At 38.9% G+C, this 13,970-nt stretch overlaps 3 protein-coding genes across 3 annotated transcripts in view; 1 reads left to right on the forward strand and 2 right to left on the reverse strand.

Annotated features, from left to right (window-relative positions):
- LOC139935739 (uncharacterized) overlaps positions 1–13,970 on the reverse strand; it is a 35,837-nt gene that overhangs the window by 4,193 nt on the left and 17,674 nt on the right. The window lies entirely within an intron of this gene.
- LOC139936604 (uncharacterized) lies at positions 1,229–7,085 on the reverse strand. Its single transcript, XM_071931445.1, has 2 exons — positions 6,931–7,085; positions 1,229–5,272 (listed from the first exon to the last, which is right to left on the reverse strand). The coding sequence occupies exon 2, from the start codon at positions 5,257–5,259 to the stop codon at positions 4,315–4,317; it is 945 nt and encodes a 314-aa protein (XP_071787546.1). The 5' UTR covers positions 5,260–5,272; positions 6,931–7,085; the 3' UTR covers positions 1,229–4,314.
- On the forward strand, positions 10,064–13,716 carry LOC139936166 (uncharacterized). The gene is made up of 2 exons (XM_071930922.1): positions 10,064–10,219; positions 11,073–13,716. The coding sequence occupies exon 2, from the start codon at positions 11,118–11,120 to the stop codon at positions 12,312–12,314; it is 1,197 nt and encodes a 398-aa protein (XP_071787023.1). The 5' UTR covers positions 10,064–10,219; positions 11,073–11,117; the 3' UTR covers positions 12,315–13,716.

Here is a 13,970-nt window from a genome sequence, read left to right on the forward strand (position 1 = left end):
CGTACATAAAATATACGAAATAAGTCATTTCACTATGTCCTATATATAAATACATTTCCCACAGCATTGAACGTTTATAAAAGTTCAAGTCCCGGAGAAACAATTGATTTTAACCCCCTCAAGTGCTAGCTGTCACTATCAAGAAAACACAATTTAAAGAAGACCCTAATCACCATTAGTGGATTCGGAATTCAAAATAAGCGAGGCCTTCGCCATGCATGCTCTTTAATATTTTGTTTTCACACTAACTGCTCACCGCACTTCATTTTTTACAGATTGGTACGGACGTTGGGTGGGAGAAAAACTGGGGATTTAATTTAAATATTTACTCTGCTATTTCAACCCCGAATCATGATACAGGTTAAATAATCACTCTGAACCATGAAATTAAAAGCTGACAAAAGAAAATGCATATGGCATTTTTTGTGTTTTATTTTGTGCATGAGATTGTTTTTGCACTTTGGTTCATTTTTAATACCAAAAGCGTTTTATACTTATCCATGCTTATACAATACATATCCCGTTATTTTCTTTAAACAAAATGTACCCTCACATATCACAGCACAGATCTGCATAAAATAATATTTGGAGTTTTTAAACTAAGTCACATAGAAAGTTGCGTAGGTTATTAAAGACTTTCCTGACACGGATATTTCGTGGCATAGTGGTTTTATTTTGCCCAGTATAAGTAATTTCACAAGTTTTGCTTTTTTAATAGAAAGGTTTGTGGTAACACGTAATGATAATTATTTTCTAAATGCGCTGCTGGGGTGGTTCTGAAAAGAGCCGTTGGTTTCAACTCGACGTTTCGATCACTGCATGCTCTGATCGTCTTCTGGAGAAAAGTTTTGCTTTGTTTGCGTTGATGATAGTTTGGAAGCTACATCTGAGCATTAAAGGCAGGTTTATAGTCGGTCGCGCAAATCTTACGCGCAATCCTAAAGGTCGGTTTATAGTCGGTCGCGCGATGGTCGCGCGACGGAAATCTTGCGCGCAATCCTAAGACTGAGGCCTAAAAACCGCGTCTTTTTATGATGTCGCGTCAAGATTTCCGACGCCCGACCATCGCGCGACCGACTATAGGCCGAGTTATAGTCGGTCGCGCGATAGTCGGGCGTCGAAAATCTTGACGCGCGATCATAAAAAGACATGGTTTTTAGGCCTCAGTCTTAGGATTGCGCGCAAGATTTCCGTCGCGCGACCATCGCGCGACCGACTATAAACCGGCCTTATGACTGATGCCTAAAAGCTGTGTCTTTTGATCGCTTGGCAAGATTTTCATCGCGCGACCATCGTGCGACCGACTATAACTCCCCCTTTAGACCACTGTCCAGTAATCTGGTTTCCTCAACAGCAAAATTGACACTGTACAGCGTTGGAGTGGTTTAAATCCAGTGGACTTCGCGATGCTACTTATGGACTTCGCATGCACAAATTCAGGCAAAACCATTTCTCCGTGCCATTCAAACAACACTTCTCTGACACCTCTTGAATACGCAATGTCCAGGAATTCTAAATGTTGATTGTTATATAGATTGTCGATGTAAAGCACCAAAGCACCAGGTCTCAACTCTTGGAAGATTTCACGAAGTAGATTTCCATGAGAGTTTCTTCTTCTTAAGAAAGCTGCGACGGTTGAAAAAAACTTGACCATAGTGATGATATGAGCTGATCGAACAGCAAGAAGACCACGTGGACTCAGGCAACTGTCTGTCCATAATATATTACCTGGCATATATGTCATTTTGTGAAGTTGAAAGTCATTAGGATTTGCAGTAGTTATTGTTCTCCAGCTATTTTCCCATTCTTGGAACAAATCGATTATCGTGCATTCCACACGGGACGCTTGAAACAGTGGTGAACTGTCTCGAAGAAACTTTGTTAGACCGACCACGTCTGAACCGGGTCCACCCCCAATACAGCAGATAGAAAGTACGGGGTTCCACCCCCAGCTTACCCGGAGAAGATACCCGGAGTACAGCAGTGACAACTGCAAGCTTCGATAGACAAGATGGCAATGAATGGTGAAAAAACGGTATACGTAGGCACATCGGTAGCCACTGTCGCTCCAGTCGGGTCTACTGACACGCGTATCATGCAAGCTTTGTTTGTAAATAATTGAAATAGAATCAAAACAAAGCCGAAGCCTCTCCGTCATTGCTTCTGTGTCAACACCGAGCGAAAAAATGAAGTCGAAATAGTTGCCGACAACATGGTCGAAATATTTTACCGCTTCGATTGATTGAACTGTATAAACGTACAAAGGATCACAGTACTCCATTGTTGAAAATAAAGTTCACAATGTTTCATGCATGGTTGATACTGTTCAGAGCACGGCAGGACGTTGTTTATTATGACCCGACAACCTTATCAATTATTCATGATTTATTAATACTTAGTATCATGTGCAACTCGCTCATGAACATACGGTAGGTGCGTTTATTATTGACTGTGCTCTCCATCATTATCTTTGAACCTTACACTGCTCTGTAGATTGCCCGTCAATTTGTTTCTGTCTCGTTGTGCAACTGTGTTTCTAATCAAACAGACAACCGACCGGTTCAATCTACTTCCTACCCCTGCGTTAGTCGCATGGGTTATGTTGTCTTAAGGTAACGGTTGTGAAAGCACTGGGCCCACTTTTATAGATCCGCGTTTAGCAGAAAATATTGCTTAAAGATACTGGACACTACTGGTAATTGTCACAGACCAGTCTTCTCACTTGGTGTATCTCAACATATGCATCAAATAACAAACCTGTGAAAAATTGAGCTCAATTGGTCGTCGAAGTTGCGAGATAATAATGAAACAAAAAACACCTTGTCACACGACTAGGTTCGAATGTAACAATTAACACAAAATTAATACACAACTCAATAATTGATTTAAGCTACATTTATTGATAGTTAGTTCACATGGGTGAGGTTTGCGATAGCGCCTTGCTACCGCAAACCTCAATGTGTTAATCTTTGTTGAGATGTACTGGTGCTAAAAAAGAACTGCTGGCTGAGTAACCCTAACCCCAAACCCAACCCCATCCCACCCTAAAATACTGACCCGACCGACACCAACCCCACCCACAACCCTAACCATAATGCTGACAGAGTTGTCAACCACCGGCTCTTTTCATCAAAACCAACTCAAAAGAGATTTACACATCGTAATACCGCAAATCTCACTTAATACTACAATGCAAAGTTTCATATCCTAATACTTCATAAACAAAAAGTCAAAAATGTGCATTATTATTATTTGTTAATTTCCATTGTCGTTTTTGTCGTGACTTTTTCCAAACTGCTCTTAAACCATTTCATCTTGGAAATTTCATTACTCAAGTACACATCGTCAAAAGAGTCGTCAACATGCTTTTATTATTCGAATATAGACCTTAAAGTAATAGTCAAGTTCCAGGAAAAAAAGCAACGAATTCCTTTATTATTTGAAATATTCCCCATAATGCCTAAATGGTATAAAACAAACAAATATGAAAGTTAGATTAACATCGGTCCGACACTCAAAGCTTCACACACCTCGCGGCAAAAACTAAAAATTACTGAACTGTGTGTAAACTAAGCATTGTTGAAAATAAAGGAAACATAATAGAGGCCCAATTGATGAATTAAAAACGTGTGATTGAGATATGGCCTAACAATCAATGTTTAATATTGCACATCTCACTAATGAGAGACTTTTGGGACGCTTGGTGGCAGCAGACTTACCAGGTAAAATCCATTGTTCTCGGGCATAGGCGCACGCTCAGAACTACGGTAAACGTAAGTCTGCTGCCACCTAGCGTCCCAAAGTCTCCCATTACTGCACAACAATATTGAAAAGTAGATTAATTTTGCTTTTACACTTACACCGATGTGTTTAGCACTGTATACTCGGTACTTTCCCGAGCCATGTGAAAAAAAAATCACACGCATGTTATTATACTCGGGTGGCAAGCCTGTGATTTTTTTTCTTCACATGACTCGGGAATGTGCTGACTGAAATACTGTGCTAATACATATCGGTGTAAGGGTAAACCCAAAATTATATTCTTTATCCCCGATGAAAATTTAACATCTATTAACTGAGAAGTAGTTTCTCTATTGGTGACTAAGAAATGGGTAGGCCTACGTCGGTGGACACAACACTTAATTAATTGGCTTATATAGCATGGTTTGTTTGGTTTTACAAATCGTGTTGAGGTTCAAATGTAAGGGTCTACTGTATCGTTCCCTTGTAATGGTACCATCTAACTCTACCTCCATGATGGTACATAATATGGAACTTGCGTACTTTTAACAATAGGTTTACTAAAATTCTTTCTTACACTTTTTGTAAAAGCACCGCTCGGATTTTACAGAATCGCATCGGTTTGAAATCCACTTTACTGCTGAATTTCTTTATCGTTGCTGAGTATTTCTTCGATGGCATGACTGTCTTACCTGACCAGTTATATAAAGTTGTCATTCCAGCAGTCAGAACAAAACTGTTGAGGAACTCCCAGCTCTTGCTTGCGTTCTCATTGTCGATGAAGAGTAGCAGAGCACCTTTCTTCATTTCACGGAAGATGGTCTGCATCCTCTGTGCTCCACCGTCTTCCCTCATGAAGGCTGAGATGGTTGAAAACGTCTTGACCATAGTGACGATGTCAGCATTCTTGACCGCGTCTACGACAGGTGCTTGCAACTCTGAGTGATGAACCAAGTCACACTCTATGTACTCAACGGCTGGAAGCTCTGGTACATGTTCATGGATGCTGTCCCAAGTTTCTTTCCAACTTGGAAATAATTCAAGGACGGTGCACTTCAGTCTGGAGACGGAACACAGATCATTTTCTCGTAGAAATGCGGCCATCCCAACCAGCTCCGAACCCGGGCCTCCTCCAAGGCTGCAAATCCGTAGATCCTTTCCATTTGTGCTCCATTGCGTGAAATAACTTTCTCTCTGCAGTGGTTGTAAACTTAAAAACACAAGATGACTGTGTTTCATGAAGTATAGAAACACATAGGCACAACGATTTGCAGGATCATCCCAGTCGGGTCTTGATGCTGCATCAGCTAACCCCAGCTTGGACCGGTAGGTGGCTGATATACTTCTCAGTGAGTTGGTAACCTGTTGGTGTGGTTGTTGATTCTTCACCTTTATAAGAAGAGCTCCCATTGTCTTTGTGAGGAGACTACGGAAGTATCCTGCTGCCTTCTTGGACTCAGGAGTCCAGAGGCAAAACAGCTTATCTGGTATCACCATACTTTGAATTGAAGCATTCATGATTTCCACCTATCTGCAGTAAGAAATACACACATGTTTGAGTATTATAATATGAATGAATGTATACGAATCAATGTTACATTGATGAATGATTTTAGCATTAATTTTTACAACGAAAAATCTATCCTATTCTATAGCATGCAATTGGATATCCAGCATGACTTAAAGGCAGTGGACACTGTTAAGAATTACTCACAATAATTATTATCATAAAACCTTACTTGGTAACGAGCAATGGGGAGAGGTTGATAGTATAAAACATTGTGAGAAATGGCTTCCTCTGAAGTGACGTAGTTTTCGAAAAAGAAGTAATTTTCCGCGAATTTGATTTCGAGATCTTAGATTTAGAATTTTGAGGTCTCGAAATCAGGCATCTGAAAGAGCCCACAACTTCGTGTGACAAGGTGTTTTTTCTTTCACTATTATCTCGCAACTTCGACGACCAATTGAGCTCAATTTTTCACAGGTTTGTTATTTTATGCATATGTTGAGATACACCAAGTGAGAAGACTGGTCTTTGACAACCAATAGTGTCCAGTGTCTTTAAAGGCACAATTTGCCTTGGATAGGTCGAGTTGGTCTTTGAAAAGCGTTTGTAACCGTTTGTTATAAAATGCATATGATTAGAAAGATATTTTAAAAGTAGAATATAATGATCGAAATTGCGTGGTTTTCCTTTTACCTCGTCGACTAACACGGTCGGCCATTTATAAGGGAGTCAAATTTTTGACTCCATGAATGGCCGACTGTTTATAACAAACGGTTACAAACGCTTTTCAAAGACCAACTCGGTCGATCCAAGGCAACGTGTTCCTTTAAAGCCATTATACACTTTCGGCACAGAAAAAAAAGTTCACAGATTTACAAATAACTTACAGGGTTTACAGAAGGTAATGGTGAAAGACTTCTCGTGAAATATTATTCCATGAAATGCTTTACTTTTCGAGAAAACATTAAAACAATTACAAATTCTCGTTGTCGAGAATTACGGATTTATTTTTAACACATGTCAAGACACGTCGAAACGTGCGGAAACAAGGGTGTGTTTTCCCCGTTATTTGCTCCCGACTCCGACGACCGATTGAGCCTAAATTTTCACAGGTTTGTTATTTTTTATATCAGTTGTGATACACGAAGTGTGGGCCTTTGGAAAATACTGTTTACCGAAAGTGTCCAATGGCTTTAAGTTATCTTGTATGTGTCATAGCCGTAATGGCTGCTCCGTTTCCATGGTTAAGAAAATCCTTCTTGCTACATTTTCCCAAATTTTCGAATGTTAAAATTGTACCTCTGTGAGTAAGTTATCATCTATTGTAAAAAAATCCCACATTATAAATCTGTTTTCAAATGGTTAATCTTCGTTATACTGACATTTTAATTTGTTGAAATTATGTATTGGGATAATGCAATTTGATATCCAGATGACTTAATTTATCCTGTGTCATAGCCGTCTGCTCTGTTTCCACGGGTAAGAAAGCCCTAAGCTTCTTGCTACAATTTCCCAAATTTTCGAGTTTTTAAATTGTACCTCTAAAAAATCAATACATGTTAAATATCATCCATTGTTAAAATTCCAACATTGTCAACTTGTTTTCAAATGGTTAATCTAATTTTATTGACATTTTAATTTGTTTAAATAATGTATTGGGATAAACAAGAAGTGTTACTTACCACTGTACCGTCAGGTTGTTACAGAATGGTGGACAATTGAGGCCTGACTATCTTAACCGTTTTTGCTGACGGGAAATAAGTCATCTAAAAACCAAGTATTGTTGATTGCGTGTCTCGGAGGGAGATCCCCTTACATGAAATACACGTTGAGCGAGTCTTTGTCATATCCTATGCAAACCATTATGCGGTAAATGTATCTCCTTATATAAATAATGTATGCAGAGCTAATAATGCTTCATCATCTGCACATGAGTGGGCGGTTGAGGTGGGTTGATCATTAAAGGAACACGTTGCCTTGGATCGGACGAGTTGGTCAAAACAAAAGCGTTTGTAACCGTTTTTTATAAAATGCATCCGGTTGGAAAGATGTTTTAAAAGTAGAATACAATGATCCACACAAGTTTGTCTCGAAATTGCGTGGTTTTCCTTCTACTGTGCGAACTAACATGGTCGGCCATTTATGGGAGTCAAAAATTTGACCCCCATAAATGGCCGACGTGTTAGTCGACGAGGTAAAAGGAAAACCACGCAATTTCGAGGCATGTTTGTGTGGATCATTGTATTATACTTTTACAACATCTTTCTACCCATAGGCATTTTATAAAAAACAGTTACAACTGCTTTTCAAAGACCAACTCGACCGATCCAAGGCAACGTGTTCCTTTAACATAATGTTTCACACATACTGTGCATCATTTCTCTCATGATGATCGTTATGCCACAAAACAATAGCCGGCACCACTATAAATTTCATGGTAGGCCTATTGTAATGTTTTGGTAATTGTCAAAGACCAGTGTTCTCAACATAGTATTCATAAAATATCAAACCTGTGAAAATTTGAGCTCGATCGGTCGTCAAAGTTGCGAGATAATAATGAAAGAAAAAACACCCTTGTCACACGAAGTTGTGTGCTTTCAGATGCTTGATTTCGAGACCTCAAATTCTAAATCTGAGGTCTCGAATTCAAATTCGTGGAAAATTACTTCTTTCTCGAAAACTTCTTGTTACTTCAGAGGGAGCCGTTTCTCAGATTGTTATATACATATCAACCTCTACCCATTACTCGTTACCAAGAAAGGTTTTGTGCTAAAAATTATTTTGAGTAATTACCAATAGTGTCCACTTCCTTTAACTCACAGTTTCAACAACATACGTCTATGCATAGAGCAAGGCTTTATGTTCGTGTGAGCCTGTGTTGAGTGTTCTCATTCAGAGTTTAACGGCACATGGTCGCCTTTGGTATTGTCAAAGACCATGCACTATTCTCACTTGGTGTATCCCAACATTTTATGGACAAAAAATAACAAATCTGTAAAAACATCGGACTCAGTTGGTCATCAAAGTTGCATAAGAATAATTTAAGAAAAATACCCGTGTTACACAAAGATAGTGCGCATTCAGATGCAAACAAAGGCTTCAGAACTGAAGTATTTTAAAATTCAGTGAGAAATTACCTCTTTCTAAATTACTTCAGAGGGGCCGTTTTCTCACATTGTTTTATACTATCAACATCTCTCCATTGCCCATAATAAAGTAAGGTTTTATGCTAACAAATATTTTGTAATAAATAAATAGTGTTAAATAATTAGTGTCCAGTGCCTTTAATACAACCGTATGCCTCTACATCGCGACCTTTGCAGAACTCCGTACCCTGTTTACAGTTAACGCAACGATCCCTTACAGGGGAATACCCTAAATTCGATGAGAAATGTGCAATAGCTTCCTGTTGTTTGAACTTCATATTAGTCAATGGATAATTCATTGTCGGACTTGTCACATGTGTTATTCGTTTCTTTATTCTCAAACAATGCACCAACAGGAAAGCCAATTAAAGGTGTGGGTTTATGTGTCAGCACAAGGGGGAAAAATCCATATTATATATATATATTTCTTTTTAATTTAATCTGTAAGATCATAGCATCGATTACCAACATAGTTTGCTCTGTCTACTATGAAATTTTGTGTAGATCGTACTCTATTGCAAAACTAGAACTTCGGCCTTAAACAACTTTTTTATTTTTAAATCATACAAAATGTTGCTTGATAAAAAACATTTGACAAGACAAAATAGATTGATAAAATAATGATATGAATGAACACTTAAGCCTCCAAATCTAGCGTATGTATTCATTAATATTTAATAGAATGTTTTATTTATTATTAGAATGCCATGATTGAGATTCGTTAATGTGTAATTTCAACTCTAACCTGTTCAAAGATCCCTTTCCCAGTTGCCAATACAGATCATACCATTAGGACAATAATGCGACATTTAAAGATGAAATTATGTATACGTACACATTTGGGGGTGTTTTAAAGGCAGTGAACACTAGTAGTAATTACTAAAAAATAATTTTTAGCACAGCACCTTACTTGGTAACGAGTAATGGAGAGCTGTTGATAAACACATTGTGAGAAGCGGCTCCCATTGAAGTGATGTAGTTTTCGAGAGAGAAATAATTGTCCACGAATTTGATTTTGAGACCTCATTATTAGACTTTGAGGTCTCGAAATCAAGCATCTAAAAGCAACTTCCTGTGACAGGGGTGTTTTTTCTTTCATAGTTATCTCGCAACTTCGACGATTAATTGAGCTCAAATTTTCACAGGTTAGGTCTTTGATAATTACCAAAGGTGTCCAGTGTCTTTAACTGAAGGGGTTGGTTTATGATTGTTTTGTCTTTTCACAATATGCAAGAGGTTGTCTATCTTGTATACACATTACACATAGTATATAACTACTTTAAAATGTTTACGGCAAATTCTTGGGGGGGGGGGGGGGGGGCAATCGATTTTGGCAATTTTCGGCTTCCGTATACCCGATGAGGTCGAGGGGTTGGCGGGGTTGATAATGATATGTTGGTTTTCCTAGACTTGGTTCCAAGTCGTTGATGGTGGTTTTTAGTCGTCCTGATAGCCGATCCCTCCGGAGACTTATAGAGCGCGTGATAGCAAATCTGCGGTTGAAATTCTGAGTGGCTGGAAATAACCACAGTATTATATGGTGGCCCTGACGGGACACAGCAAGTCGTGAATATTTTTGCGACTTGAATAAATATACGACGTCGCGAAAATATTCACGACTGGCTGTGTCCCTTCAGGGCCACCATAGTATTAGACCTGTGAACCAAGGCTATAATAATGGTTTCCCCGCAGTCACACACGCCTTCATGAGAAATATAGCAGTATGAATTTGTTTTGTCTTCCGGTACATCTACATGTATAGATCGAGTGTTGAGGCCGTCGGTTTAAAAACCAAACCATCCTGCATATAAGGAACATTCAAAGGGTAAGTTATAGGTCTAGATATGATTGTGACTTCGAGAGACAGTCAGGATCAGCCGGGTCAGGGTTTGAACAATAATTCCAAAAACACTTGATCGTATAGTTTATCAAAATAATTTGACTTGACAATGTATGATATATTTTATGGTAAATTTATGGAAAGGTGTTAAAGAATACTATAGTTCTGATAAATAGTGTATATATAGGCCTACTGTGCACTGGTCAAAATAACTGTTACTCAAATGATTACAACAATGCCGTTCAGTGCATTGGTGAACGTCACCACTTACTTAAAGGCAGTGGACACTATTGTTAATTACTCAAAATAATTATTATCATAAAACCTTTCTTGATTACGAGTAATGGGGAGAGGTTGACAGTATAAAACATTGTGAGAAACGGCTCCCTCTGAAGTGACGTATTGTTTTCGAGAAAGAAGTAATTTTCCACGAATTTGATTTCGAGACCTCAGATTTAGAATTTGAAGTCTCGAAATCAAGCATATGAAAGCATTCGTGTACTGTGACCATAGTGCGACAATGGTGTTTTTTTCTTTCATTAATATTTCGCAACTTCGAAAGTCGATTGAGCTCAAACTTTAACAGGTTTGTTAATTTATGCATACGTTAAGATACACTAAGTGAGAAGACTATAGTCTTTGACAATTATCAATAGTGTCCAGTGTCTTTAATGCAGTTACAAGTTCTTGTTTATTGAGAAAAAAAACGTAATATGTGTCTTTTTGAAGAAGAAAAAATTGTCGAAAAAAAAAGGGTGCGGCCTCAAAAAAGGATTAGGGAGGGGACGATCAACTGGTATTTTGTTTCTCAACTTGGCCAAATTGTACTCTCTTGCAGAGTTTCGGAAAGAGCGACTGGAGACAATTACACAGACTCTTCATCATGGCTACCTCTTACCAGGCAATGCAGGCTGCAGTCTGTTTCCGTGAGTTATTGAGGAAGGTTTTTGACGATCTTCTCGAGCAGGTCCCTGATCCAGCACCCTCATTGAGACTTGATTCGGTCAAAACTTCATTAAGAAGCATATCTTTACTATACAGGATGGGGCTATGTCGACCTAGTAAATCAGAAAGGTCAAACTGGAATGATGCTGCTAACCGATGCGCTTATTTCTTCCTCTACTTCACGCATCATTGCTATCTCGTGTACGTCTCCCTACAACAAGTCCAGCCAATAAGTTGGCAAAATAAGAGCACGATGAAAGTTTGTAGTATTGGTGGTGGGCCAGGTTCAGACTTAGTGGGTGTCACTAAATTCCTTCGAGATGCAAACAGGTTCCCTTCATCGCTTCTCGAATGCCTTGTTCTGGATTTATTTCCCAACTGGAAACTCACTTGGGATGATATTTACCAAAATCTACCAGATGATTTCCAGGTGACCTACAAGAGATGTGACCTCGTCAGAGACACGAGACTTCCAAGTGATGTCATCAGTTTCATCAGAGATGTAGATCTGCTGACCCTTGTGAAATCTTACTCTGCTGTATCAGCGTTCTTCCGAACCGCCCCATATCAAAGAGAACTACTGCGTTCTATTCTCGATGAGCTGAAGCATGGTTGTTTGGTGTTGTTTATTGACAATGAATACGAAGATGATGACTTCGAGGTGTTCGCATCCTCCTCCGGTGCTTTTGATTTGGTAGCTGACTTTAGCGGCAAAGCAAGCTCTCCTCATGGCGGATACTACGGTCTCATACCATACTACTGTAGCCTCTTAGATTACAAACCCATGCGCTCCTGTAACGTAATAATCAAAGTTTTTCGCAAAAACTATTCAGCCACAAGGTGCTGTCCGGACAGGTCCTGTGCAATAATGAAGAAACTGTTTGACCCAGACTCTTCTGATGCTTCTGATCGTCTATCAACTTATTTTACTCCATCGCTTAGATCACCACCACCTCGTGTGAGGATGGAATCGCATCGAGCCAATCCCAGACCGAAAGTCCGGAGGGCTGCTCTGCAGGCAGATGACCCTCCGGACCAGCCTTTAAACCGGCCTACAACGGGACAGGCTATCCTGCTTGTGGCTGGTATTGGTTTTTTGGTTTTTTTGTCTTATGTGTCTAGGCAGTTCCGATAAATATGGATGTACATTGTACATGCTTACATTTTCCGCCTGAAACATAGATTGTTTGAACCTAAATCACCATCCAACACGTGAATTGCTTTTTAAAAAACATATAGGGGGCCTATTTCTCAATTATTTTAAATCGTTGAGGTATGCTTATCAACATTTTGATTGTCATTTATTTGCTTTTAAAACATGCATTTAAAATTATACGCTAATAGTATGAATTATCCCATTTAAGAGGGTTTTGCAAGAGTTCTATAAAGGACACATGAATTATATAATATGATCTTATATATAAAACAACTTGTTTTACTTTTAAGGACTTGTATTTCTCAAAGTATTTGTTTATAGCTTAAACTATAAATCAGCCATGTGTTTAAACTTACGCTGAAAACTTACGCTGAAATAAATTAAATTAAGCAGACAAAAAATCAAAACATCCCCCCCCCCAAAAAAAGGGAGTGGGAGACAAAAAGGGGAGAGCAAGTAACACAAATTATCAACACAAAGTGGTTCGGCATTTAAAGTGCAGGGAAATTTTGTTATACATCTCTCTTGTTTATAAGAATGCTGCTGCTTTAACTTCGTCTCGAGCAAAGGGCACAGGCCTGTATTTACACTCCATGGCATAAAAACGACTGGAAGTATTCCCCTTACATCATGCGAGCCAGGGTAAGTCACCAACTCTCGTTGGTACCCATTTGTACTCCTGGACGGAGAGAAGCAATTATGTGACACAAGTGTCACAAATAGGCTAGGATTCAAACCCATGTACATTTATACAAAACTTGATTCGACTGCCTTAGGTCACTTGACCACGACTCTCCAACCTTTATTTAGACCAAGGCCCTATTTTATAAAACTGCTTAAGCAGGAAACTCTGCTTAAAGTGTTTCTGCTAAGCAGAAATGAGCAGGATCAGACACAAATTGTACACCTGGCATTGTAGTTTGGCTGGTAACCTTATTCTGGTAAGCAAAATTTTGTTGCGATTAGCAACTTTTCCTGCTTAGGCAGCTCTATGAAATTGGGTCCTGGTCTGTCCGTTCTTCCTCCCGTCTTCATCCGTGTAGGACTATACAATTACAGCTATCATTTGTCTTCAATTTTTGGCCTCATCACTTTATCAACTGTTCATTAACGTCATTGTTTGGTTATAAATTTTGTTAGAGGTCTTGGCACATTTTTTCGATCTGAGAATAAACCATATGACGTGTCCATATTATTGCTGTTGTGGTATTATTGTTAACTTAGACATGTCAAATAATATTTATGTTGTGGTGTAACTAAATAGTTCATTATGTTTTCTCAAGTGGCGGGTTTGGGGTGGCGCAGTAGATATTATACCGTTTTACGTGTTAGGAATTACGCTTGCCAACAAAACTCATACAGCCAAGCTACTATAAATCATATCGAACTAGTTTTGACTGGTATCCCGCTATTATAAAATACTGTTTTGGTTAGCAGAAAATGTGTGAACAACATTTCCTTTGAGCAGCTCAGTGAACGGGTTTTCCCTTCATAGATCATCATACATGCAATACCACGACCTTTAGCATTGTACACTGTATTAATACATACATGTTACATACATTCACACCCCTACATGCATACATACGTGATGATTGATGATTGGTTAATCGTAACTAGGTGCACAAGTACACT

The sequence above is a fragment of the Asterias amurensis genome, chromosome 4 (assembly GCF_032118995.1).
Source record: "Asterias amurensis chromosome 4, ASM3211899v1".
Taxonomy (NCBI): Eukaryota; Metazoa; Echinodermata; class Asteroidea; order Forcipulatida; family Asteriidae; genus Asterias; species Asterias amurensis.

Coding starts and splice junctions, on each gene's coding strand:
- LOC139936166 (XM_071930922.1), top strand. CDS start 11,118: ATGGCTACCTCTTACCAGGCAATGCAGGCTGCAGTCTGTTTCCGTGAG.
- LOC139936604 (XM_071931445.1), bottom strand. CDS start 5,259: ATGAATGCTTCAATTCAAAGTATGGTGATACCAGATAAGCTGTTTTGC.